The sequence below is a fragment of the Poecilia reticulata genome, chromosome 10, assembly GCF_904066995.2.
Source record: "Poecilia reticulata chromosome 10, P_reticulata-male-v2, whole genome shotgun sequence".
NCBI lineage: Eukaryota > Metazoa > Chordata > Actinopteri > Cyprinodontiformes > Poeciliidae > Poecilia > Poecilia reticulata.
Genome location: NC_088839.1, coordinates 17,569,873 through 17,596,348, shown reverse-complemented (window position 1 = coordinate 17,596,348; position 26,476 = coordinate 17,569,873). Strand labels below are relative to the sequence as shown.

Below are 26,476 nucleotides of genomic sequence, written 5' to 3'. Positions count from 1 at the left end.
CTTCTTATTGTTTTGTCTGAATATTTACCTGAAAAAAAAAAAAAAAAACTCCTTTCCTTTATTTGAGATGTAACATTCATGGTCATTCTGAAACACAAAGCATGGTCACAGCACCTTCTGTTCAAAATACACGTTTTTATTGGACATACAAGTGGAAGATCAGAGGAAAGGGCTTTGCTGGAGCTCACGCACTGAAGTTACAGATTATAAAAATGCTATGACAGGGCGTTCTGGATATAGATTGGATAATTAGTAAGTGTGCTGTCATCCGGGATTCTAATTGGTGGCAACTTGTCAGCCACAGGATGCTGAAGTAGGCCTTTGTAAAATTAGTGATTATGCCCTCAATGGCTGGGGAGCAAGCGTCTTAGTGTAAGACAAAAAAAAAAAATAGCCCTGTTTTTACATTCATGATGGAGGATAAAACAACACAGAGCTTTTGAGGATTTTACTGCTATGTGTTTCTTTCTAGGTAGGTTGTGATATTACTAAGTGTGTCATAAACTCTCAAAAAAAAAAAGAACAACCTAAAAATTTTATGGAAAGTTTAACCACCTATAAACTATTATAAATTTTGAGAAACATTTAAATGCATAAACAGATAATCCTTTTGTGCAAGTTAAGTAATTCAGGAAAATTCAGACCTCGACATTTAATTTGACTCTTAATCTTAAATGAATGGCAGCAAATTGGCTCCAATTAAATAAATAATGATACGGCTCTACATTATTAATGCTGGCTAGGTTTTAAAAGCAAAGTGATTGATGGTGTGGATCGGAAGTGGAATAAATATGGACTTTATGCATGCACATGTGGGGAAGTTATTTCTTGTGTGGTTTGTTGGAGGTGTAAGTTGGTGCTCACGAACCCGTTTCTGTGCAAGCATTTGTATGCACAGTTTGTGAAACTCCTTGGAAAAGAAATTGAGTTTGCAGAACACATTTCCATTTTGGATGAAAAATAAGAGAGAGAGAGAGAGAATCAATCACTCTGTCAGCCAGTGTCGACAGATTTTTTTTTAATTATCTGACACAGACTTGTCAGTCAGTCTTTCAACAACTACCTATCACATTGTCTCTTAATGTATTCTGGGTGCATTTTCATTTTCCTCTATGCTGTTGATCCACTGAGCAAGCGCTCGGTTTCCAGATGGGTCGTCGGCTCGCGTTCGACGACATGCCTCCAGTGATTCAAGTGTTGCTACATTCACAATTCAGAACTTCCAAATGAATATTCCAGGCGGTTTAATTCCTCGGATTAGCATCAAGTCTTCTGCTTATTGCTGTGACAGCCCATTGATCTGTCCATGCGTTCAGTCGGCCAGTCAAGCCGTTTCATGTCAGAGGTCCCCATGTCTTTCTTCATTATCCTCTACAGCTTTGGTTTCAAAAACAGCATCCTTACTCTAATTGCAAGTTAGTAGTTGAGAAATTATCCCATGAAGTCCTTTAATTATTATCCCGAGCGGTCATCCTCTGTGGCTGAGGAAAAATCTCTGTGGCTATTGCAATCTATTTTCCTTCCCATCTCTGTTTATTCATTTGCATTGTTACCATTAGACTCTGTCAGGCCTTAGGATGAGCAGCTGTGGAGGGGAAAAAAATCAATTTACATGGCAACTGTTGGAAAGAACATTTCAGTCTGAATCTGATAAAACTCTCAGCACATCCATATGAAAAACGTTGCTTTCCTCTGCAGCAGAATATTTTGGTTCATATATATATATAATCAGTTCCCTTATACACCTGCTGCCCAGGAAGGTGTTTGTGATTTCCACGACTCTTAGAGCCACCAGAAACACTTCTTGCGCAGTTTCTTGACGCGTGCCTTGGTGCTTGGGCGGCTGGACGACAATGGAGCTGGCGTGGGCTTGGTCTGAGTTGGCGCAGGCACATCGTATTCACCCTCGAGGGCTTCAATCACCCCTTGGAAGCGTCCCTCCTGCTGTCGGAAATCATGCTCCACGCTGGAGGAGGGAGACGGAGCAAATGGGAAAGGAAGGAGTAAAAAAGAAGGAAAAAATAAAGAAAAGGTTACATTTTGAGGATTCAGTGTATTCAAGCTGAATTTATTTCTCTGAAAATTATATTGCAGTTAAACTGTGGAAAAATGAAAAAGATTAAATGAGAGATATTAAGAGACGTAAAACAGCAAAGTAAGAGAGAGCCTTTGTGAGTTGAAAATATGGCGGCAAAATGCTGACAGTGCACTAAAAGGGGTTGCAAATTGTATTTGAAATCATACAGTGCCTTTAACGTAGGATGCATGCACCTTCTGCACACACCCGTGCTTTCGAGCAGGTCTTAACTCAGCACTCATTTCACGTCCAGAGTATTCTTCTGCACTTCATGCACCAGTAGATCACAGACTGGTGAGGTGAGAGTGGGAGGAGAATGAAAAGGGGGACTGCAAAAAGAGAAGAGGGGGACATTTGCACAATGGAGGAGCTTAAGGACGGAGTAAGGGAGGAACTTCTTTGCTCTTCAGAAGTGTTCAAAGCAGACCCTCTTGGCCTTCTTTTTCTATGCTCTCGTTCCCCCTCCCCTCTCTCGTCTCTCTCTTGCGCGCTCTTTCTCTGATGTGTCCATTGCTGCAGGTCATAATGTAGTAGTCTATGAGCTTCCAGCTCCATTTTGGCGACGGTGTTTGTGTGTGGGCGGCTGTGTGCTGAGCCGGATTAAAGGGGTGGAGCTGAATGGGGCCTGGCATCTGGAGTTAATGAGGCACATGATGAGGCAGAGAGAGCAGATACAACTAACCATCCTTCCCTTCTCCTATATCCGAATGCCACAACACAAATACCCTCTGAGAAACACTCAGCATAAAGGCAGAGACGCGCTGCTCTGCTGAACATCCCACAGCTAAGTAATGAGGAAAAGTGATGCTGTGGGATGAGTAACATAGGTAATGTGGAGTAAATAAAATCAAAACCCACTGCAGAATAGGTAACAAAAAACATAAATAGAGGAGCACAAGTGCTAACAGAGATATGGACAAGCAAAAGCTCACCTTAAAGAGAACTTAGTGATCGAGTTAGGAAGGAGGAATAATTTAGTAGTAAAAGAAGTTAAAGCTCTACTGGGCACAGAGGAAGTGAGATGTCTTTATAAAAATTGATATCTACAATAAACAGACTACCAGTACACACAGATACTATTCATGGATGATATACCACACATAGTACAGGAAGTGCATCGTCAGACCAGCATTTAGTTGGCCACACTATATCATAAGTCGTTTTGCTGTTCAGAAATTAAACCATATATTCTTATGCAGTACAAAGCCTTTAGAGACCCACTGTGTTCCAGAAGTGCTGTACAGAAATAGTAAACTGGATGAAACTGGTCAAGATCTGCCAGTTCCTTTGCTGCAACATATGTTTGCATAAAAGGAATTGACAAATCATGCTAATTGTAACATTAGTACTTTAGCTTGTTGTGATTATTTGACTCTAAACTAAAAAACTTTTTAGATTTTTTTAAAATGAGGATGGTCTCATGCTTTCATTTGACAGAGTACAAAGAGGAAAACTTGAGCTTTTAGTTCTTTTTTATTATAATACTCCTTTAATTGGCATTTCTGGTTTGCAAATCATCAATCTTGTTTTGCCCTGAAAAAACTGCTTTGGCAGTGGGTCAGTTTGTCCATTTAATCAGTTCTAACAACGTTAAAACCTCATTAATGGTAACACTGATCAATTTCAACATTTGAATGTTTTAGATCATCTAGAGAAGTACGTGCTATGTAGGAGCTGATGTTGTGTGACTTCATAGCGAGACGGTAGCCTGGCCACTGCCTTCCTGTGCAACTTGAAAAATAAATCTTGTTTGCAACACGTTCTGGACTTTCTCCCCTTGACTCGGGCTGTCTCTGGATTTGTGACCGGGCCAATCGGCAAACAGGAGGAGAAGTTGTAAGACTGCCTCGGGAACTTCAACAGGAATTAATTTGATTTGACCATCCCTGCCCACTTTCGGGGCGACACTCTGCTTAATCCAAACGCCACCAGGGTTGGAGTACAATAGGGCCAGGCCTACTGCAGCTGGGTCAGCCTGCAGGGCAAAAACACCTACGGTTTCCATTTGTGCGAAACTAAAGAGCTGTTTTGGAGTGTTTTTTAAGGATATAGACACCACTTTATAACTCCTGCTAAATTAGTTATTTTCCACTGCACAGATATAATTTAAAACATTCATTGTGATTCATGAAAGCTTTATTATGTTTAAGTAAACAGAGGATTTTTAGTCCTTAAGTAAATTTGGCTAAAGTCGCATCTCCTCCTTACTCTATACTATCTAATGTTTCATTTTGTGAGGTGGATTTATTGTTACACCTCTAACTTGTCTTCCTTCTTTACTTAGTACAGTTGTACTTATTAAATTAGAATATGCCCTTCAACGAGGCTTGCTTGTCAGTTCTAGAGAACATTTAGGGGGGAAAAAAAATCCTTAAACAGGTATTAAACATACATTTCATTAAGCTTACATTGGTGTATTGACATGTTTTTTTATTGATCTGATGTAATATTCTAATCTCAAATGTTGTGTTGCTTGAGAAATACTGGGAAAATCTTAAATATTTAGCAGTTTGGTTGAAGTAAGGGTTAACAGGTTTATGCTTCGGGTGTATGGAGATCATACATAATTTATGTTTCCGCAGTATGTTGCTGCTGAGGAAGAAGAAGAAAGTGACAGTAAAACTTTGATTGGTAGGTTTGCAGAAGAGCTTGTATATATTACATGTGTATTTATGCTATGGGTGAGATTGGTTTTCTCACATCATAAAGATTCATAAGAACTGACAGCTGTAAATGATCTCCTTTAGTCCATGTCAAAGCCCTATTTTTGCCCAATGGAAATCATATAGATGGATGTCCCAAACACAAGTTATTTTCTGCTTGCAGGTTTATTCTGCTATGTACTTTCCTTTTTGCTCTGAATAAAGCTGCTACTGTTTTCTCAAAGAAATTGCACATTTGACTTTTCTAAAATAAGGAGGCGTGTTTCTTTCTCTGAAGAAGAAAGCACAATAATAATGAATACCAAGGAAAAAAATCATTATTGGGCATATGGGAGCAATTTTTATATGTTTCTGACTAAAGTGACTTGTCTCTTTCTTGAATTGATCAGCGTTTACATACTTTAAATTTGTGTGTCTACAAGCGAAGTGGAACTCACCTGCTTAATATTACATATGTTCAACACAAGACAGACCGATCAGCTAAGCAGACATAACAACAACCAAATTTTGTTGTGTTTTTAAGCAGTAATTTCTTGTGTCATATTTATTTATTTTTTCAATATTCTCTTAAGTGGACAGACTGTGCGCTCAGTGCATTTAGCAGTTTCCTAAGAGCTGTTTTCCCGACCTTTTTATGCGATTTTATCAAATTTATTACCATTTCACCGTCTGTGAAAATGCCTCTGGAAGTCGTGATTAAATTTGCATACGAAAGCTTTTTGTGTGTTTTCCATTTCAGTGAAATGTGTCATTTAAAGTGCAGTTACATCCTAATTTATGTTCAAAAGATGTTGGTTAGTCTTTCTGATGCTTAAATGTTCTGTCTTGGTTGAGGAAATTAAGCCAGCAAAATACACTTTTATGTCTGAAGGGGAAAAAAAAGAAACCTAAGCTGTTAGCTGTCTTGGAGAAGCTAATGGTTTCAGATTTAATGCTAATTAAACCATTATTTTATCACCAAGTAATTCATTTACAAATTCTCCAAGGTCAAGTATGTTTTATCGAATGTAGCTCGTATTTCTAATTGTATATCCATATCATATAACTGTCCATCTCCCTATTGCTAATTATGACTCATTGGGAAAAGGGTTCTGCTGCAGCGAAAGATCAAAATGAATAAAGAAAAGTATGAACAGAGAAAGGAAATCAATGATAAAGAAGCTATTTTGGAAAAGGAAAATAAATGTAAGAAAAATGACCTGTGCTGTCCTGAAGTAAATGGTTTTCAAAATCAAATACAATACAGAAGCAAAAGTGTTCAGACACGTGCCACTGCCCTCAGGGTTAGGCACATAATAAAATAGATAAAGCAACTTTATAAAAACACAAAGATAATTTATGCTGCAAGTCCTAAAGGGAATCCAGACCTGCAAGTAAATTGTTCTTTTGATTGCAAACTAGGTGCATTTGTCTCAAACCTGCTGTGATTCTGTAAATATATTGGTGTCAAGAGTGCCCCAAAGAGGAACAGATGGAATAATGTTCATTATAAAAACATGTGAATGAAATTTAAGATTTGATGGAGGTGAAGGGAGATCAAAGCACAGAAGACGTTAATGAGCAGCTTCAGAAATGACAGAATAATTATATTTCTTTGCTAGCTGAGAGTTGAGTTACATGTTTTATGGCTGTAGATGGAAAGATGCATCTACAGTATTATATCCCTCCATATTTTACCTTTATCCACAAAACTCGTTTTTCTGGATAAAGTATCTCCCTCTAACGCACAGCTTGCATTCATCGAGTAGCACTTTAGTGAACTCATAACTTTCTTTTTTCCTGTATCTGAAAATTAAAACTTAATTAGTCATAGGAATGCAATGAGACACTGGAGAGAGATGCGTAGTGAAGAATTAAAAAGCTAAAATAAAAACTTTCAGGTCTTGGGATGTAATATATGTTCAGTTCATTGATTTGTATCGGTTACCTGTAAATGATGCAGGCTGTCTTCTGGCAGGTAGGGCAGTTGTTTATGTCTTGGCCAGTTCTGTATGAGCTGCGACTGCAGAAACAACACATGTCAACAGACATAAACACATGGAAAAAGAACATGAAGCATGCTGTGTTTGACAATGGTAAAAAAAAAAGTTTTTCCTGCAGTATTTTCCTATTTAAGTTTAGACTATAGTGTCTAGCGCCATCTTGAGTATTTTCGAGTGATGTCACTGCTAAAACGTTTGTTTTTAATTGGAAAACATAATGAATCAATTGTCATAATGAAAACATGATGAAGCCTTTTGACTATCATATTGATGACACTGACACTTTCACCTACATGAATAGGTGCTTTTGATGAATGAGCGATCCATTTTGAGAAAGTCAAACTGTCTATGATTGCCTTTGTGTGGTAAAGCAATTATTAGCTGGTCAGTTTAGAATAAAGGGACAGCTGTTTTGCTGCTTTAGTCACTTCAAGCATACAGAATGTTGAGGTGAGTAAATTTTCATTGGTGCAGACTGTCATAGTGTTAAAGAAAATAACAATAGTGCCACGTCACTGGTAAAATTGTTAATTTTGTGATAGTGGCTCTTTTTTGTGTCATTAATGTATTGTTCAGACCATTGTTTATTTTGGCATGTTCTAAAATATATGTGGCAGCCAGTGTTAGCTATGATTATGTCACATATGCTGTAGTATCAGAAAAGTTTGAAAAATTGCAAAGCTGTAATCCCTCCCACAGTCCACACTCCCCCCCCCCCCCCATCATGTTCTGCAACAGATATTTACAGCATGCTTCCTTCATGCCTTCACACGTTGCAGACCTGAAATGGTCTAAGCAATCTCCAACTACATAATGTGACTCGCTGCAAAGTTCTACAGTGTTTAAAATGGGGGGTGGTTGGTTGGGTCATTTGCTCCATTGGTTGGCCAGTGGTGCCAAAAGCGTAACTTATAAAAACCTAACATTTTATATTGATGATTTGCATTTCTTTATGCTGTCTTTTAATGCAATACAGATGAACAAAATGGTGATGGTGGAAGGAAGCAGGTTATGCTATCATGAGCTTGACAAAGACACATTTTTCATTAATTCATCATCACTATTAAAAGTTGCATTGTGAAGACTGCTCATGTCCTAGTTCTTATTACTTCCTATGATAATATTTAATGCATTGGCAATATAACTGGAATTATTAAATAACTGAAAACAATGGGATGAAAGGTCTAGGCACTCTAACTTGGAGAACATTGGTAGATCTTGTTTCAACATTAACAAATGGCACAAGCATAAAATGCAGATCTTGATTTTATTTTTTGTTTTAAAGTTGTTAGTTCAATCTAAAAAATACAAAATCGAAGAATTAAACATAAACATATTTAAATATCATCACACAAACTCTTAAGTGTAAACAAGGACACAGAGGCAGAGAGTGTGAGAATTTAAGCTGATGATCACCGCCGTGTAATTAAAAGACTTTGTTTTGCTGAGATGCTTTGGTTGGCCTTTGGTTGAACTGATTAGATGAAAGAGTAGCTGATTTATGCTGATAAAATTGACATTTTAATTACAGTTATTTTGCGAGAAACGGCATCACTGGCATCATTTTTCCTCCCAACAACCTTTTATCAAAGGCAACTGCACTGAAGTATTTGCTTTCGGAAAGAAAATAGTACATGAAGCAGAACACAGCAGTAACCTTTAAGCTCAAATGACGCTTTTATCACAGCAGTCCACTTGCAGTGCTGTCACTGCTGGCGCTGCAACAGATAGACACAGACCCTCCAACATGGTGGTTCTGCTCGGTTGTTCGTGTCTATCTGTCTCTCAATTCCCCCCCTTTTGTGTCCCACTGGCTCCCATCGTTCTGTCTCAGTCTGCCTGCTAATCTCAAATTTAACCAAACACACATATACGCAGACACACCGAAGTGCACCGATTCATGATATTAGACAGGGCAAGACAGCTTAAACACTAGGTTTAGGAGTCTTATTGTGCAGCTTAATCATTAATTGCAGGGTAATCTTATAAGGATTAGTCTTGGGAGAAACCCATCTGTTAACCAGAAGGACGTGCAATGAAAATGGGCTAAGTACACGAAAAGGTGAAGATGTAGCCATTTCGCCAGTTGATGATTTGCAAAGAAGATTGGTCAGGACCAAATGTAGATTTACATAGAGGAGTGATCTGTCAAAATAGAGACTGATTCCCTCAAGGTAAATCTGCTTCTTTTTTTAAAACACTGTGCTAAGACTGTGCTATGCAAATGATACACAGGTGAACAGTGCTGAACAATTAATTGAACACACAATTTGCTCAATTTCATCTTCTGAAAGAAGTGGTAGCCAATTGTAACTCAGTAAATTCTCATTCTATGCTATGGCAGATGGTAAAGAGGCTAAATCGATGAGAAGTAAAGTTATTCACAGCTTTGAGACGGAGATGTGCTTCATATGTGGAACTGTGAAAAAAAATGCAGATCAGGAAAGAACTGAGACTAAGAATGGAGTTAAAATGTTGAGGTGGAAGATAAACAAATTGCATGAAGCAATTTGAACAGCAGGGATCAAGAATTTGCAGATAAACAGGAAGGGATTATTGCGCTTTGCTGGGGAATCATTGTTGAGCTGCGGCTGCTGCTCTAAATGGCGAATAAAAGGAAAGAACAAGGGAGAAGTAAGGATGCTAATATTGATTAAAGGTAAACAAGTAAGTGATTCTGCAGGATTGCTTCAGACATTTAGTTTGTGCATGTGCATACACACACACCCACACACACGCACACGCACGCACACACACACACACACACGCCCACACGCGCACACACACACACACACATATTGACTATTCTCTACAGACCTAAAATTTTAAAGGCTATTACAAAAACTTGAAAGCCTGACGTTATATATTGCCATAAAAAGTCAAATATACTCTCTTCTAAGGCTTTTGCTCTCCCTCGACAATATCTGTGCCTCCTATATTTACTCTTTTATCACTCTTCCCCACTCTTGCTTGAGCACTCACTCTTGCAGTGAATTCCTTTAATTTTTTCTTTTTCTCTATTATTGACTCCATCTCTTCCTTTTTTTGCCCTTTCTGTTTTTTTGGCCCAGTCTTTATACATTTTTGCCTTCTATATCCTTTTGCTCTTCTTTTTAACCTTTTTTTTATTTCTTTTTATTTTCCTTATCTCCCCCTTCTTGCTGTGTATTTTTACAGCCTCATTCCACTCACCCTTCGCTTAAAGCTTTGCTCTTTTCCAGGTCTTGAATCACATTGAGAAGCACCTTAATCTTCTCCTGATTGGACAGAAGGTTCTCTTCCACATTTTGTAGCTGCCTCTCCAGCCCAGGTGGCACATTCACTCCCTGTCCATCTACAAGTCCTCCTGGTGCCCCATTACATTGTGCTTTCATGTGAGTCTTACAAGGCAGAGTGTTGTCGTCAAACGATTTGCTCTTCTGCTTTGTGTCCATGAGTTTTGTACGATCCGTGGATTGCTTGGGTGACTTTGTGGCCTCTTGGCTTTTGGTGTGTGCTGCACGTATGGTCGGTTTAGAATGGGCCGCCATAGGAGAGTGTTTTGGTGGGAGTGGTGGGATGCTGCTGGATTTTGAGTCACTGAGAGGGGAAGGCATTTGAGACTTAGAAATGTTGCAGACTGATTCATCAGTTTTCTGGATTTGACCCTGATTGTGATTTTGTTTGTCTGTTGGATATTTTTGGTTTGCCTCTGCGTTTTGTGTGAGTACTGTCGTTCTGTCTGTGTTGGAGTGTGTGTGTGTTTCCGATGTTTGTGTGGCTGAGTCCTTATAACAGGTAAAGTCTGCTGAATGTGGCCTTGTCTGCAGCTTTGAGTCTTTTGTTTGGTTATGATTATGTGCCGTGTGGTTGAACTGTGAACTGTGTGTTTTTGGCATGGTGTGGGACAGCTGGGGTATTTGTGAAGCCTTTCCTGATGTGGGCTGCAGTGGGTTGGCTCTGTCTGTGCTTTTGGAGCAAGACTGAGAACTCAGAGCAGCAGAGGCTTTTCTCGACTGGGCGGGGGCTACAGATGTTTTCCGTGGTGGATTAGGTAAAGTTTGACTTGCCGTTATTTGATTGACTGCTTTCCTGCGACATGCACCTGTGCACTGCGTAACCTGCGACCGTCTCCTCCCACACGTCACACAAAGACGTTGCGGCGAGGTTGCCATTGTCCGACAGGGCCGAGGTGTGGTGGTGGTGTGTGCAGCTGAACAAACACTTGCTGTCTTTAACACCGAGCGGTGGCCTTCCCCTCGCAGAGATTGCACCCTTCTCTTTTCCTGGGCTGGCTCCTTGCTTTCTGTAGATTCACTGCAAACTCCTCCCACCAAATCTGAAGCTACGACACTCCCATTTATATACCGAGTTGTCCTTTTATCTTTTTTGTCCTTGGGGTTTGTTTGTATAGTCCTGATCTGGCAATAAACTCCACTGCCCGACCCTTGTGACCCCATGTCGTCCTGCGTAAGGCTGTTGATTTCGTTCTGAGACGTCTCTTTGGACACCGGCAGGCTCTTGCTGTCACTTCTGATTGCTCCTCCTGTGTCCGCTGCCAGTGCTTGTTCTGTCGCCATTGTGAGGGACTGATGCATGGTGGTCTGTTGGCTGCCGCGTTGTTTGATAGAGGGTAGAGTCCGCAGTCTGGGAGATGTCTGCACCCCAATGCTGCAAAGTGGACCCCATCGCCCCCCAGCCAGAGGAACTCCCAGCGCAGGCACCGGATTAGTTGGATCCGCCACTCTCCTGCCCATACTCCTCTGTAGGTTGGCTCAGCCCCCGGAGGAGCTGAAAGGGATGGAGGCAAGCGATGACATCAGCCAGCCTCTGCAAGGTTATATCCAACTGAAAGGAAAGACGTTCCAGCTTTTGTTTACCGAAATAAATCCGAGTGTTGCAGTGGCAGATGAAAAGAGCTCCGTATAGAAGTTGTTGACAGGAATTCAATATCCAATAAACTCTGGGGATTCTTTCATTATTGATCTCCTTCGAAGTTTAGTCAACTCTGAGTGGACATCTCTGTCAGGGTCTTTCTCACTTTCTGACCAATGGCCTGCAGGCGATGACTTCTCTGGGCATTCCTGATTAGTTCTAAGCAGAAAAGAAAGTGAGAGAGAGAAAGGAAATAAATGAGCGAAATAAAAGAAAGGGCAGAGGTAATGAATGGTAAGACTGGCTAGAAGACATAGACATTAGGCACATTAAGCACCATATAAAAGCTTCAACTGCGACTGAATGATCCCACTGACCAGATCAATAGAAGTCTATCGGGTTCTTATAACCAAGGAGGAGGGTTGCATTTACTGTTCTAAATTTTTACATTTAATTTGAGAAAACGTGAAGATTTTCTTGGAATACTTCAAAAGTAACAGTGGTTACAAACATGCCTGACTCCTTCATAAATCTGACAAACATTTTCCTATAGATGCAGTCTTTTATCACATGGTGAGTTATGTGCTGCTTGCAATACATTACATCAAATATGGATTAGAAAATAAGAGACTCGCAATCATCCCCTGCCTGTGTTCCTGTCCATGTAAATTTATTTTTGCGTTTTGGTGTTCATGACTTCATGGGAATAAGAGAGTATGAGTATGTTTTTCTTAATCCTCGTTTTTACTCTAACTATAAAGTGGAGTCTTGTTTTTATCAATTATTAGTTAAATTATAAAGATTAAAATAAATAGGAAATAGAGCTTCAATATTTATTTTTATAGCTTACGTTGTACCTCAAAATATGTATGTGGTGTTTATGGAAACAAAAAATGGTAATCTGGAATAGTCAAGGATAGGGGACTGTCTGTTTAGGAACCCCCAAAATGTGCTGGTGATGATAGAGTTCACTGGGTTTCAGTCTTATATAGGTTTCCTTTGCCTTTCTGATGCGAGTAAAACAAAGTATTGAGAGAAAATTAATTTATCTTTAGAGTAGTCAGTACTTACAGCAGCATAACACCCACTAAGGTATAGATTAAAGTCACCAATAACCATTAACTGGAGTTCATAAGCAGTGGACAATGTTTCTGGATCCTCTTTTTCACAATACTATGGTCAATTTAAATCTCAAATGTTTTTACTTTGTTCAGGCCGATAAAAGCAAACATTAGATGTCCAAACTCTATTTGTGTTTGTGTTCAGGAACCTCCCATCCTTTCATCCATTATCTATACCTGCTCATCCCCTCAGGGTCGTAGGACAGCTGGTCCCTATCCCACAGTCACATAGGGCACCAGTAAAACACGCAAACTCCATACAGAAAGACCCCTTTCCAGGATTTGAACCCGGGACCTATTTTGCTACAAGGCAACAGTGCAGCCAATTGCCCAACTGTGCAGGAAGATTGATTATTTAAAATCTGCATTTAGGGAGCTAACAATATGACTTATTGCAGATTTCAGAAAGGTAACTCAGTTTTGTGTGGGGCCACAACAGAACTGGAGAAAATACATTAGCTTTCTTACCATAAACTAATTGAGAAAACAAATGGAGGTCATTTGACTGTCCATATTGAATTGGTTCTGTATTTAAGAGCATTGGATAGTGATTGAAACCTAATTGTTTCGGGAGCTTTCATTTGGGTTAATTGAATCATGGTATTAGACAAATTTAGCTCTTAGTATAATTGGCAATTTAGAACATTAGTTTTCTGACTCTGTATAAAATAAAATCCTTATTACATTCAAGATGTATTCAAATTTATGATAGAAAACAAATCCCCTTTGTTGTGCGTCTCCTCTGATCATTGCATATTGAACGTTGCCAACAATTGGAATTTTTAGGAAAAAAATAATTTCATTAAAGAATTGCAATTTTTTTTTCTATTATTATTTACTTAGGATCCTGATTATTTTCTGATAACCAAAATGGCCACATTGACTCGTTTTGCTCAGCTTTAGGGTCACTAGGACTGAGCATACTTTCAGAACATTTTCTTAAATGTTCTGAAAGTCTATGTTTGCTGAGAAAATGAAGACAGGATTCAAGAAGGATCTTTTGCACAGTACCTGGCACTATGCACACGTTCGTAAAAGACAAGAAAGAAGATCAACCGAGAGAGAAAATGTATACCAGACAAGTCACTGTTGAGTCACAAGTTTTAAAAGGACTTTCTTAGTTCAGAAAAAAAAAAAATCTCTTTTTCAGACGATTTCTCTTGAAGAGGAGCTACATACAGACCTAAATATTTAGTTTGTAACTATTTAACTTGCTAAATAAGCATTAAGTTTGGAATTGTTACATGTATAAATGTATTGTTGACATAGTAAAGATGTCACTGTGGAAAGTGAATTCTTTTTTTTTTCTCTTGTGAAAGGCTAAATTACCCATATTACTTGCTAAATAACACAAAGTCATTCCAGTTATTTTTTGGACTGTAACAGAAAACCATAGTTATCCAGATTATCTGTCTTTTAGTACTTTTGAGATGTTTTTTCCACCAAGGGCAATCTTTTCATGAAGACAAGAGTTGCTTTGGCACAACATTATGATTTAATAATGATATGCAGAAGAGATTTGTTGATTCCTCCTTAAACAGGGGAGCTGTGCTGTTAGAGGAAATGGAAAACTAATAGCTGCTATATTATTAGTTTAATCAAGGTGCTGGAAGATGAAGTAATAAAAAAACATCCATTGCATTTTCCAAAATTATGAGCACAACTTTAAGAGTTTGAGAAGAACAGAAGGATCAGATGAGATGAAGAGTGGTGGGAACAGACAGATGGAAACATATGATATGAGCTAAAGAAGAGAAGGGGGCTCAGATTTATTACATTTTGCCCAACTTCAAAAGCAACGCTCACAGAAGCAGAAACTTAGAGGCATTGTTTGGTTATTTATATATTAACCTCCCTCAGACATTATTATAAAGTTGGATGAGAGCTCAAACTACTTATTTGTTTGAAGTCATTTGAAATTCAGCCTTGCAAATCAGTGCTGTGGTGTCTTAATCTTACTGTAGATGCAATATGTGCGTGAATTTTTATGGATTTCTGGGTTCGACCATCAGTGTTTCAGTATCCTAACACTATCTCAAACAGGCCATGTTTGATGTTAAATTTGCAGGCGCATCCTGTGAAATAAAGAAAATAGCTTGTTTTATGCAACATTAGGAAACATTGCAGCAGAGATGCTCAGGTTACAGAGCTAATAAGGAAGCAGTGTAATATTTTAAAATCTAAGACAGAAATTGATGCTTGGCGGTGTTCCATTTTTAATATAATGAGAGTGACAGAGACATTATATGATTATACATATAATCATAATATATGTAAATCATTTAAGTTTTGCAATAAGTCTAAGAAATTTCTGACAAAATATGTTTTTTACATATAGTGGGTTTTTTTATAGTCTGTTCAATTAAAGTCAAAAGTATAAAAACAGTTTCAGGATTTCAATTATTAAAAAATTAGTCAAATAATAAAACCTCATACAATCACTTAGAAAAAAAGCAAAAAACAACAACCTGGAAACCAGATCATTCATTTTAAATATTTAAAATGTAAAATCAATTTACACTGCTTCATGTGTCTTTTTATAAATAAGACAAAGCAATTTTTTATTCATTGCATTTCAATTACCGCATTAGCTTAAAGTTAAATATTTTCTCTGACGTTATTGAGAGAAGTAAGCAAACATTGTCGTAAGGGGAGCACAAATAACCTCAAGAAGTTTTCGAGGTCTTACAGTCAACAGTAATTGCAAATATTTTTTGATTAATTGACTTCACCTAACTCCCTCTGACTGCAGCGAGATACTCTAATTGTTCTTATGTATTCAGAATCAGAGCCGTGCACGCATCCTTCCATACCAACGCCTCGTCATGATTTCTAGAGACTCATTTGAAAGCCTGATGTCTCCATGGTGTTGAACAGAATGACAATAGGCACTTTATTTTCCTTTTTTTTTTTTTTGGCTGCAAGTGAAACAAATGGTGTCAGATTCTTTAGGCTTTCAGTTTTCATTCAAGAGTGCAGTATTAAATATTAAAACTGAATTAATACACTTCATTGTGGATGCTTACGTACCCTGGGGGCGGGCAGCACCACAAAACAGGGAGCAGTGTAAGTTTAGCTCAGTCTGCATTACTCTGCATCCCGTACCTGCTGATTTTCAAGAGTAGGACTAGCTGCATGTCACATTGTGGTCAATGATTCGCCGTGTCTTCCATAAAACTGTCTGAAAGTAGTGCTTCGAGATTCTCTATAGCTGATTAAAGCAAATCAAGGTGATCCCTCTCTAACAATAGACTGCAGAGGCTTTTGGCCAGAATACATCACTGTAGAGTCACAGTGGATCTTAAAAGGATGCACAAGCCAAGTTTTTGTGATGTACAAAAAGGCCATTGCTGATCATATGAAAATGGCCTCCCTGACCAATTTCTGTTTATTCTCATCAATTTTAGAGAAAGCTCCAGTTTTTAGGATATGTTCCCACATTTTTAAATAGTTTGTTTTTAAGAGTTCTATGGTATATATTTCTAATACTAATTTGTTTTCTCTGATAACTTTGTACAATCATGTCATCTTCATTTTTTTTTTGTAACCTCACTACAAATTATGGCTAAAGCTCAGGAGTTATTGCAGGTTATTCAAATTCATCGTAATTGATATTACATGGCTAAACAGACAGTCTAATTCAACCAAAGGCATTAGTTTCATCACTACGTGTTCAGAATTTAGTTTTGATTTGATTTTTTTTTTATATTTTCCACATAACAGATTTGTTGAAGTTATGGTTTGATTGTACAGGGCCACAATGAAGGTGAGAACCTTTAAAACAATCTCATCACTTTTGAGATCTACTGTAGAAAGATTTGTTTTGTTATTTGTTTACTAAGCAATCCAAAACTACTGGGTGGATGAGATAAGGACTGAGATGTGATGCTTGCCAGTAACAATCTGCAGATGATATTTATCCAGCGGGAAAAAAGACGATGATTGCTAACAGAAGAAGGCTTTGTGTGCGTACTTGAGGGAAAAGGGTTAGGTGCGTTAAAATAGAGCTACAAGTTTGTGTTTCATTTTGGATATGTGAATGGGTAACAGTTTTGTAAGATTTAGCTTAACTCAGTCGAATGTCATTTCTTCGCTGCTTTTTTTCGTTGCTTCAGCAGTTTCACAGGAGAGCGGAGCCCTTTCTCCCGCAAAGTTTCACCTCCCTTTTCTCTTTCTCTGTTTTCAGCCAGAGCGTGTGTGTGTGTGTGTGCGCCCGTTTGTTTACGTGTGTCTGTCTCAAGTCTCACTCTTCACCTCTGACCCGAGGGCTGTCAGGCAGAAAGAGACACCATGTCCTCAGAAATAAGTGTTCATTCCTCTGTCATTCTCCGCCTTTCTACTTGCGACTCCTTTAAGTCCCTTTAGATAACCCCCGATCCTCCTGTCACTCTTTCATCATTACCTGTGTTTGTTGTCACACTTTTCCGCACAACAGCCACCTTTTCCATTTCTGTCATGCTGTCTCTAATACGCAGTTTTTTCTCTATCGCCTCCCTCCGTCTCTATATTTAATCTTAGTCTCTCGCCTACACTGCACCTCGTGCTGTGCTAAATGAATAGGGAGGAGAAGGGGAGGAAACACTGTCAGCTGTAGGATGAAGGTGGGCTTCGGGGAGGTGAACGAGGGGAGCTGAAAGGCGGTGGAAGGATTACAGATGAAGAGCAGTCACAAACTAGGTAAACTGGATGTGTCATCCTGCATTTATCTGTCAAACAAAGACAAGGATCGGCCTGTTTCACTAGTGTATTTTAATCCATGAGACTTGGCTAGCATTAAATAATACAGAGAAAATACCAGATAATAGAGATGCACAAAGGGAAAAATAATAAAAGAGAGGGGGAAAGAAAAAACCCAAGATGTGCTGGCCAGAAATCAATACACACCACAAGTATGTTTGAGCATCTGTTTCCTTCCATGCAGAATCACTCAGCCTTTAAACGCCACAGGGAGCATCTTGACAGTGCGCTGCTTTTTATGACATCGCTTTGCAAACACAATGAGTTTAATTTACCAGTTGGTGGCTTTGCATTTTTAAAGAACTGTCTACAAAACGGCCTGTGTAAGCAAGGCCCTGTGGTCTTTGAGCGTGTGTGTGTGTGTGTGTGTGTGCGTGTGTGTGTGTGTGTGTGTGTGTGTGTGTGTGTGTGTGTGTGTGTGTGTGTGTGTGCGTGTGCGTGTGTGTGTGCGTGTGCGCGTGTGTGTAGGGGTGCGTGTGCGTGTGTGTGTGTGCGCGTGTGCGTGTGTGTGTGTGTGTGCGTGTGTGTGCGTGTGTATGCGTGTGTGTGGGTGTGTGTGTGAGCACGCACCTACATCTTTGCGGCGGCAACAGAGAAGTGAATGCTCCGGCAACAGAGCAGTGAATGCTCCAGCGAGTCGAGTCCCCCTGTCATTTCAAGGTGAGCCTCATTTTTCAGCGGCCGATTGACAGGCTTTCGGCACGTGCGTTTGTGTGTTACGGTAACTGAGATTTTGCTTTGCTGCTCTGTAATCACACTTCTTCTCCCAGTAACTATCTCTCACCCACTTGCCGCCAGAACAGAACAAACACAGCAAGATATTGGCCCTTTGAGACACGGCGCATGCTGCAGTTTGGGTTGCGCAGTCAATTTTTCCCCTTTATCTGGGTCGCAATTGAAAGCAACAGGGGAACTTTGTCAATTTTGCCACATAACAGACACAGACAAATTTGATAAAGGTCTGTTAAATGGCAAAAAAAAAAATATTTTATTGCAGCAGAACCTTGCACTGAATTATCCAGAGAAATCCAACATTTAATTTGAGTCAGTGTGTTTATTCAATGTGGAGGGAAAAATAAATGGATTTTAGCAATGCTTGCAATGCCAAACATATTGTTGTCCCTGCTGTTAATGCATTATGTTACTGTGGTTGTCAGTAGGATGAGGTTTATTATTCTCCTTTAGCAGCTCATGCAGTTGGAGCATTCAGACAAACAGATCTGTGTCTATTTTTCTTTATACCATCATAGTAAATTGTCTAGAATCCTGGATTTGAAACTGGTCGTCTGTTCTCCTTTCCACTCCCCCTACTGGGGTTTTTATAGGATTTATAAAAACCCCAGTAGGTAGTTGGGGATTAAAATGGCCATTTGAGAAGTTTGGTTTTGTGTCTGGTGACCCATATATGTATTAATTAGGCCATATCTTTTGGGACATTGTTTTATTCAAAGACACCAATATTTTTGCTGAAACATAAATTAACGGAGAGAAGGCTCTGATCAATTGTCAAACATTGGCTTGATTAGGAGAAAGGGTGGGGCAGCGATGTTCACCTTTTGGGAATTCACAGAGGTGGCAGTTCACTCCACAAGCCTTTTGTGGATCTGAATAAGGCTTGCGGCCATGATCCTGTCCTCAGTTTGGTGTCCTGAAATCTAAATGTGTCCTTTTCTCAACTGACATTTACATAGCAGCCAATCCAGCAGGGGCCATTCATTTTCCTTGCTGCTGATTGGCTGTACCCCCAAGAGCAGAGAAAAGGAAGACTGTAGATGTTAGGTCCTGTGTGAGGGCTAAGATGGTTTCCACTGTGCAAATTGATGCATATTGAGGTGATACAAGGCACATGAGGTGTTTGAACTATTAAAATAGGCAGTAATAGGCATTTGAGCCTCAAGTATTTGCAGATTTTAGCTATCTGCGCCCGACTGTGGTTCCTCAACCCATCTAACACTTGGCGTCTGCTGTATGACATAATTTTAGTACAAAAGGCATCATGCATTCAGTTAGTTGGAAAGTAAACTTCTTTTTGTCTAGTTGTCCAGGAAATTGCAAGTCAGTTTGACTTTTTGAAAATATATTTTCAAAGTAGTTTGGCGTGAAGATTTTTTCCACAGTAATTATAATTTGGAAACTGGTTAGAAGGTAATCAGCAACACAAGCATGCCTCAACGATGTGAATCCAAATCCAGTCACTCTTTGGCATCACAACCTGCCTTTAAAACATGTCCAACTATATTGGGAGGATGCTCCAAGCTCCCTGGGATGTCGCGACACTTCTTCAGACTGTCTTATTGTAATCTCTCACTGAGTCAATGATGCTGAGATCAGAGCCCAGCGGGAGGTTCATCACTTCTAGCAGGACTTCAGGTTCAATTCTTGACTTCAGGGTGTTGTGAGAAAAATTTGTTACAGCAAGTGATGATGGAGCCATTCCTCAACAAGCTAAACATGTCTTCAGCTTGCTCTAACAAGCACAAGGAACAAACTACAGTACTGAGAAAAATATTTGTGTCTCTACACATTTCTTTGATGCTTTTTTATGATTACACTAATTGTAGGATCAAATGACAAACAAATGTTGACAGGCAAAGTCACTGTCACTGAATCACATTAAGAGTTATTATCTGTATATGAAGACACAGTGATATGGAGGCAAACATTTCCAGGAATGGTTAGCCAGTCAGAGTTGCTCTGAGCATATAAATGACTCATTAAGGAGGAAACAGAAGAACCGGTACAAAATCTAAATCTTATCGCTTTAAATAAGTCATTGGGTAAAAATATATGGATAAATACTAGATTAAGAACAAAAAATGTTTGTGTTGGTGTTGTTGATTGTTGTTTAGTATTTTATTAGCAAAATCTGTGTTTTAATTGAAAATATTGCCTATTCTGTCGATTTACAGACCCTGCAATTAACTCAATTGACTATTTTAATCGAGTTCCAACAGAAAAACTAAATGTAAATGGGAAAGATAAGGGTGTGATTGAAAAGATAAGGATGCATGACTAAAATAAATAAATATAAAATCTTATACAGCAAAAACAACTTATCCAGGATTTTAGAAAAAGAGTATCATCCCAACAGTCAAACATGGTGGTGGTAGTGGGATGGTCTGGGACTGCTTTGATGCTTCTGGGTTGGATAATTAGCCATAATTGATTGAGCCATGAATTTTATTCTCCATCAGAAAAACACAAAGCAAAATATGCAGCCATCCGTCAAGGTCCCTGAGCTAAACTGTCTTGTGCAGGATGATGCCAATCAAAAGCACACCAGTAAGTCCCCCACTAAATCTTTAAAAAAACAGAAAGAAATGAATGGCTTGGTGAATGTCTGGACTTGTATCCAATTGAGATTCTGCGTAATGACCTTAAACTTGCCTTTCATGCTTGGAAACCCTGCAGTGGGGCATTAAAAGCACAAACGCTATTAGAAAATGGTGCCAAAGTTCCCTCACAGTGTGTAAATGACTCATTGCCGGATATTGCAAATAGTTCATGGCAGGTTTAGCTGCCAATGGTGGCACAAGGAGGTTCTAGATTTGGTGGGCAATTACTTCTTCACACAGAACCAAGTTGATTTGAGCTTTTCCCCCCACCCCTGAATACATGAAAACATGATTTAAAAATCTGTGTTTTGTATTTACTCTGCCTCTGATGTTGTCTGCTCGTGTCTTGGTGTTTAAAAATAACGAGAATCCCTCCTGCAACGAACCCCGGCTCGGCCACAGGTTTGTGGGCAACGTTGCAGATGTAAAGCATGTACATGCTCTCGATCCTGGATCGCTGCTTGCTTTCCTTGCTGTAATCGGCTGCTGATCTCGTCTGTTTTTCAGTGTTACGCCGTGGCATTTTGTTTTGCCTCGCAGAAGCACAAATCTGGTGACTGTCTTTGAAGAGAAATAGGAAACCGGCTCAGCCGTTTCTGCAGCTGGTTTCTTATGCATTTTAATTGCGTCCAGCTGTATTGTGTAGTGACAGTGCACTTTAATCAGCATTTTAAGTGAAGAGCCAGATGCCATAAAAGGTTAATGTTCATATCACAAGAGCCGGCTGTCTCTGTGAAGCACAGATAGTAAAATATGCAAGCGTCTCTCTCTCTAAGACTCTTATAGTCCAACATGCAACGTAAGAAGTTAATGAGTGTTCAGAGACTCGGGTCCTCTAATCCTATTTGTCTAACAAATAAGTGAATGAGTGTACGTACCATTGCTCCCCTTATGTCTGTGTGGTAATTTCCGCAGTAAAATGATAAACTTCTATGTGCATGGGGGGTTTGATATGATTTATTTATTTTTTTGGTTGTTGTTTGTTCTACTGGTATGCATAAAAGCTGAAAATAAATACAATTGCAGCCAATTAAAAAGTAAAATGTAAATTTTTCTTTGAGAAATCCTCTGATTAGAACAAACAGTCCAGTTGGGCATCCTTCTAAAGATCTTGTGTATGTATTTATATTTAGCAGCATCCATAAAATAAAACAAAAACAAAAAAACAGAGAGACATATTGAGAGGGACTGCTTCTTGTTTTTCATATTCGCATCTGCTCGGAAATTATAAAGTGGTGAGAAATTACTGGAAAAGAATAATTTCCAAAATGTTGCATATCTGACATGATAAATAACTCGTCTATAGTCATCGAATCCAATGTTCCAGCACAGGTCAAAGGTTAATGCTGCAGTATGCTAATTCTATAATGATACACAAACAAACTCATTATCATCAGTTTTATAACAGATTCAGAGCCTTGTTTAGCCGCCTTTTATGAGATGGAATTACGAATAGAATCGCTTGAAGAGCAGTGCGCTGTTTCAATTGAAAAACCCTCAGAGACTCCCGACAACAAACAAAAAGAGCATTTAGAAAAAGAGACCAATATTGGCAAATCCGTCTAGTGGTCTGATTCATTTGTTTTGTTGCTGGCTGGAGGAATTTATGTGCCGTGTTGGTTGAGCAACAGAGCAGAGAAACGAACAGAAAGCTGAATATTTATGAGCTATTTCCAACCAAACATCCAACAATGAGAGATGAGCTTGATATAGTGAAGGAACCGTTCCAGTGAGGTAATACGGGAAAACAAAATGTCCGACTTCAGGTGCACAACCAAACCACTCCCTTATCAGTGGTTAGTCAGATGTGATGAGTTGTTTTTTTTTATATAAACCATACTTTTATTATTTCCTCCATTTCATCTCAACTCTGAATATTTTCACCTGCTTTTCTCCTGTTTTGTTCTCTAAGTGCTTTTCATTCTTCTCATTTTTATGCTTTTGTAGCTTTGACAACTCTTGAAAATAAAACTTCTCTTAAACATTTCATCAGAAGTCTGTACCAGAGAAAAAGCTGCACAGAAACAGATTATCAGCAAATTCTAGGATTTTTTTTTCTTTGTGCAGTCTAGAAAATGAGCAAAAAAAGTAACACTTGATTTATTACCTTCTCTTATACATCTATGGTGACCACACCAGCATCTCCCCCTCATTCTTATCTCCCTGCCCTCCTGACTTCCCAGCCCTTCTCTCTTTTTTTCCTGCATCTCATCTGTGTCTCGTCACTTTATCACAGTCTTTCTGGCTAACAGAGCGGTTAAAGTTCTGGCAACACACACAAACCACACGCACACACACACGCACTCACAATGGCACAGTTTTTTTTTTTTTATTCATCCACCTTGTCTCCCTGTCAGTCCTCCTTTAACCTCCATTTGCTCTTTCTCTCCATCATCCGTCACTCTCTGGAGAGAAGCAACGGACTGAAAGCAAATTCAGGCTTAATGTCGTCACCTACTGATGAGGTTTGTCAGGTGTGATTTGCATTAAACTATTCAGATTTAAATTTCCCATTCAATCTGTTCTCTGTTATGTTTGATGGTGTTTTATTAATAGACGGGTAGTTAACCTCTCATTTATAATTAGAAAATATATCATTTACCTTCAGTAACATCAGAACTGTAATAATATTGAATACTATTGACGTAAACCAAGTAAAACAATGTGACAGGAAACAAACTTTTTGATATATAAAAGTTTGAATAATCCTTTTATCACTTAATAATTTTACTTTTAGATTATTTTTTACCGTTATTGGAATATTCCCATCATCAGAGCAGAATGATCATGTTTATTTCATTTGAACTCCTCTAATCAATAATCAGCAGCTCAGGTCTATAAAAAAACTTCTCTCTCTCTTTTTTTTGGTTATCATTTTGTTAATTACATCTCATCTCAAACCCAAACCTTTTTTTTCTGGTATATAAACTTATCAAACAACAATTCACTTTTTTAAATTCAACAAAAAAAATCCCTTGATCTTTTTTATCTTTTAATAATTTTTTTTTAATTATTATTTTTTCTCAATTTAAAAATATTTCCACCATTAATTAGTTTTATTCCTTGACATGTTGCAGCCCTTTGGGTCGAAAATCAATATCGGTAAAAATCAGAATCAGCAAGTTGCACCAAAAAAAAAAAAAAAAAAAAAAACAGATTTCGGCCTAAAAAAATCAGATTGAGAACATGAGAACATGTTTGGTGCAACTGAACATTTTAAGAGAGACTCTGTCAGAAAATAGGAAGATTACAGCAACAGTCAGCATCAAAAGTCTCATTAGAAATTAAATGGACAAAATCAAGGAAATGTTCAGATAAAAATGTGTGTCCTCTGGGCAAAACTGTAAGCAGAGCCCACAATGACAGCAGAAGCGCTTACAGTTTTCTCTACTGGCGTTGGTGTGCTGCAGCACCATTAAACTGTGCTGGAGCAATGAACAAACAGCAGATGTTTGTACATGGAAGAGTGAAACTCGCCTCAATAAAGAATCCAACATCGGTTTTGCTAAAAAAAAATAAAATAATTCTCAGTGAATATTTATGTTGAAGGCGTGAAAGTGAATTTGGGACTGAGCGTTTTGCAGCAATCAACAAATAACTCTGGAGTAAAAAGAAAGAGAGAATTTGATCCAAAAGCAAAACAACTTTGACAGCTCTCGAGAATTAGGGAAAGTACTTCTCTTAGGGGTTTTGCAGAAGCGCGCGTCAGAGGAAACGCTGCGCAGATAAACAGATTATCAGCAAATTCTGGATTTGCACATCATGCAAGTCAGGAAATTTAGAACAATCGAAAGAAAGCGAAGGAATCTGTCACTTTTCAGTTTCACACGGCGTTGGTACAAGTCTAGAAAATCTGGTGCTGTAATGTTTTAGCTCATACTGTATCAGGAGCTGTTTGAAATACTTCTCCTGACTGAGAAGGTTACAGACATTTTAGGGTCACAGGTCATATATCCAGACTGTCTCTGCAGTACATTCGCATGAATCTCATAATGTACTCATCGTCCTGTTTAAATCATTTGAGTGCATTTACCTTGGGTTGACCTAACGTCAACAGTAGCTGCTAAGTGCTCCAACCATAACTTGAACATTAGGATTCACTTACTTACATTAGTAGGACACAAGAAAGGAAGACACGTTGCTGTGACGGGGCCACATTAACCGGATTTACGTCTCCAAAGCCAAAGGCTTACCCAGACCGCACACATCGCAGACACATTAGAGTTCACCAGTGGTTTTAAAGCTACACCTGCTGCCCTGACGACCAGTTCAGTGGCTTTCAATAACAATTAGGAGAAACACACACACACACACACACACACACACACACACACACCCACACACTTCCACACATAAAGGTTTAGAATCCTCAATAAAAGCTAAAAGCAACATCATTTGTATTGTTAAATAGAACATGCAAAAATAAGCACCCGCTGAGCGCAGCAACACTGTACGCAAACGGAAACCAATGCAGTCATATGCATCACATCCTGCTGTTTCAGATGGATGTGATTTCATTCCTACATACTTACAGTGAAGCTCAGTGTTGATGTGATCACGTAACCTTCTTAATGAAAACACACGAATGCACATCTTAAACTCAACATACAGGTTTTGTAAATATAAATAGACCAATAAAACTATAAAAACTAAACAGACACAAGTCAGACAGTGTTTTCTGCTATTTAGTTGTACAGTGCAGATTTATTTATTTTTCCTACTGTTGCAGCTGCTTCCAAACAGTCCCAGTTCCCTCCATTCAAATATCCAGCCAGCGTCTTTAATATTAAATGAAGTGCTCTGAAACGGGGGAATATTCCTGAGAGGGTCAATACAGTCCTGGATATAAAAGTACCTTGTAAGCTTTTATGCCGTCTCTCCTCTATACACACTCCACTCCACACTCAGTAATATTCTCTAACAGCTTTCTTTGCTCTTGTTTCAGAGTCACTTACCGTTTCTTGTGCTCCTCCTTGGTCAGCATGCTTTTCCTCCCTCCTTCTTGGTGTGTCTCTCTTGTAGCTGGTAGTCCTTTACTCCTCGCCAGCGCTCTCTCCTCTCCTCTCCTGACTCTTTACCGCTCTCTATCTCTCCCCGTCTCATTCTGACGCTGCTGATCCTCGTGGAGCCCAGTGATTCTCTCCCTCCCTCCCTCTCTCTCTCTCTCTCTTCATCTCTACCTCCCTCTCGTTCTTCCTCTCCTTAATCGATTTCTATCTCTGCTTCTACCTACTGCAATTTTCTCATTAACTCTTGCATATATCTGTTTTTTCTTTTCTTAAATCCTGTCGCTCTGTTATTAGAACCCCTTCTCTGACTCAATCTTTTTCCATGGTATGCCCTATTAGAGACTTATCCCAGTGGAATGCTGTAGTTTTGATGTAGTTCACTACATCAACCGTGGCACGAGAATGGACCCAGTTAAACTTTGGCAGCACAGAAGTGTCTGCTCCTGGGAGTCGAGCCAGGACACACACGCACGCACACGCACACACATGCATACACCGAAATGTGCACTGTTGCTTGGGTCACTTGCTTTTCTGGCTGAACAGTCTACTACTGCTCACTTAGTTACTTTCGTTTACTGATACGTTCTCTAAAGCTCTCTAGCCTCCTTTTTGCCCCATTTCTACCTCTTATCACCATCCGGTTCTCCTCTTTTATCTTTGTTCCTTACACACACCTAATTCTCTGCCTTAGCCTTTCC

At 39.1% G+C, this 26,476-nt stretch overlaps 2 protein-coding genes across 3 annotated transcripts in view; one reads left to right on the top strand and one right to left on the bottom strand.

Moving 5' to 3' along the window:
* dock2 (dedicator of cytokinesis 2) overlaps positions 1-26,476 on the top strand; it is a 142,219-nt gene that overhangs the window by 85,932 nt on the left and 29,811 nt on the right. The gene's annotated exons all lie outside the window — the stretch shown is intronic.
* On the bottom strand, positions 116-26,476 carry insyn2b (inhibitory synaptic factor family member 2B). Of its 2 annotated transcripts, XM_008420265.3 has the most exons (4): positions 25,725-26,004; positions 9,915-11,795; positions 6,668-6,742; positions 116-1,966 (listed from the first exon to the last, which is right to left on the bottom strand). In XM_008420265.3, exons 2-4 carry the CDS (start codon positions 11,456-11,458, stop codon positions 1,783-1,785), a joined length of 1,803 nt encoding a protein of 600 aa, XP_008418487.1. In that variant the 5' UTR covers positions 11,459-11,795; positions 25,725-26,004; the 3' UTR covers positions 116-1,782. The 2 variants fall into 2 exon arrangements, with proteins under 2 accessions (XP_008418487.1, XP_008418489.1); XM_008420267.3 differs by lacking the exon at positions 9,915-11,795 and having other exon boundaries at positions 25,725-26,476.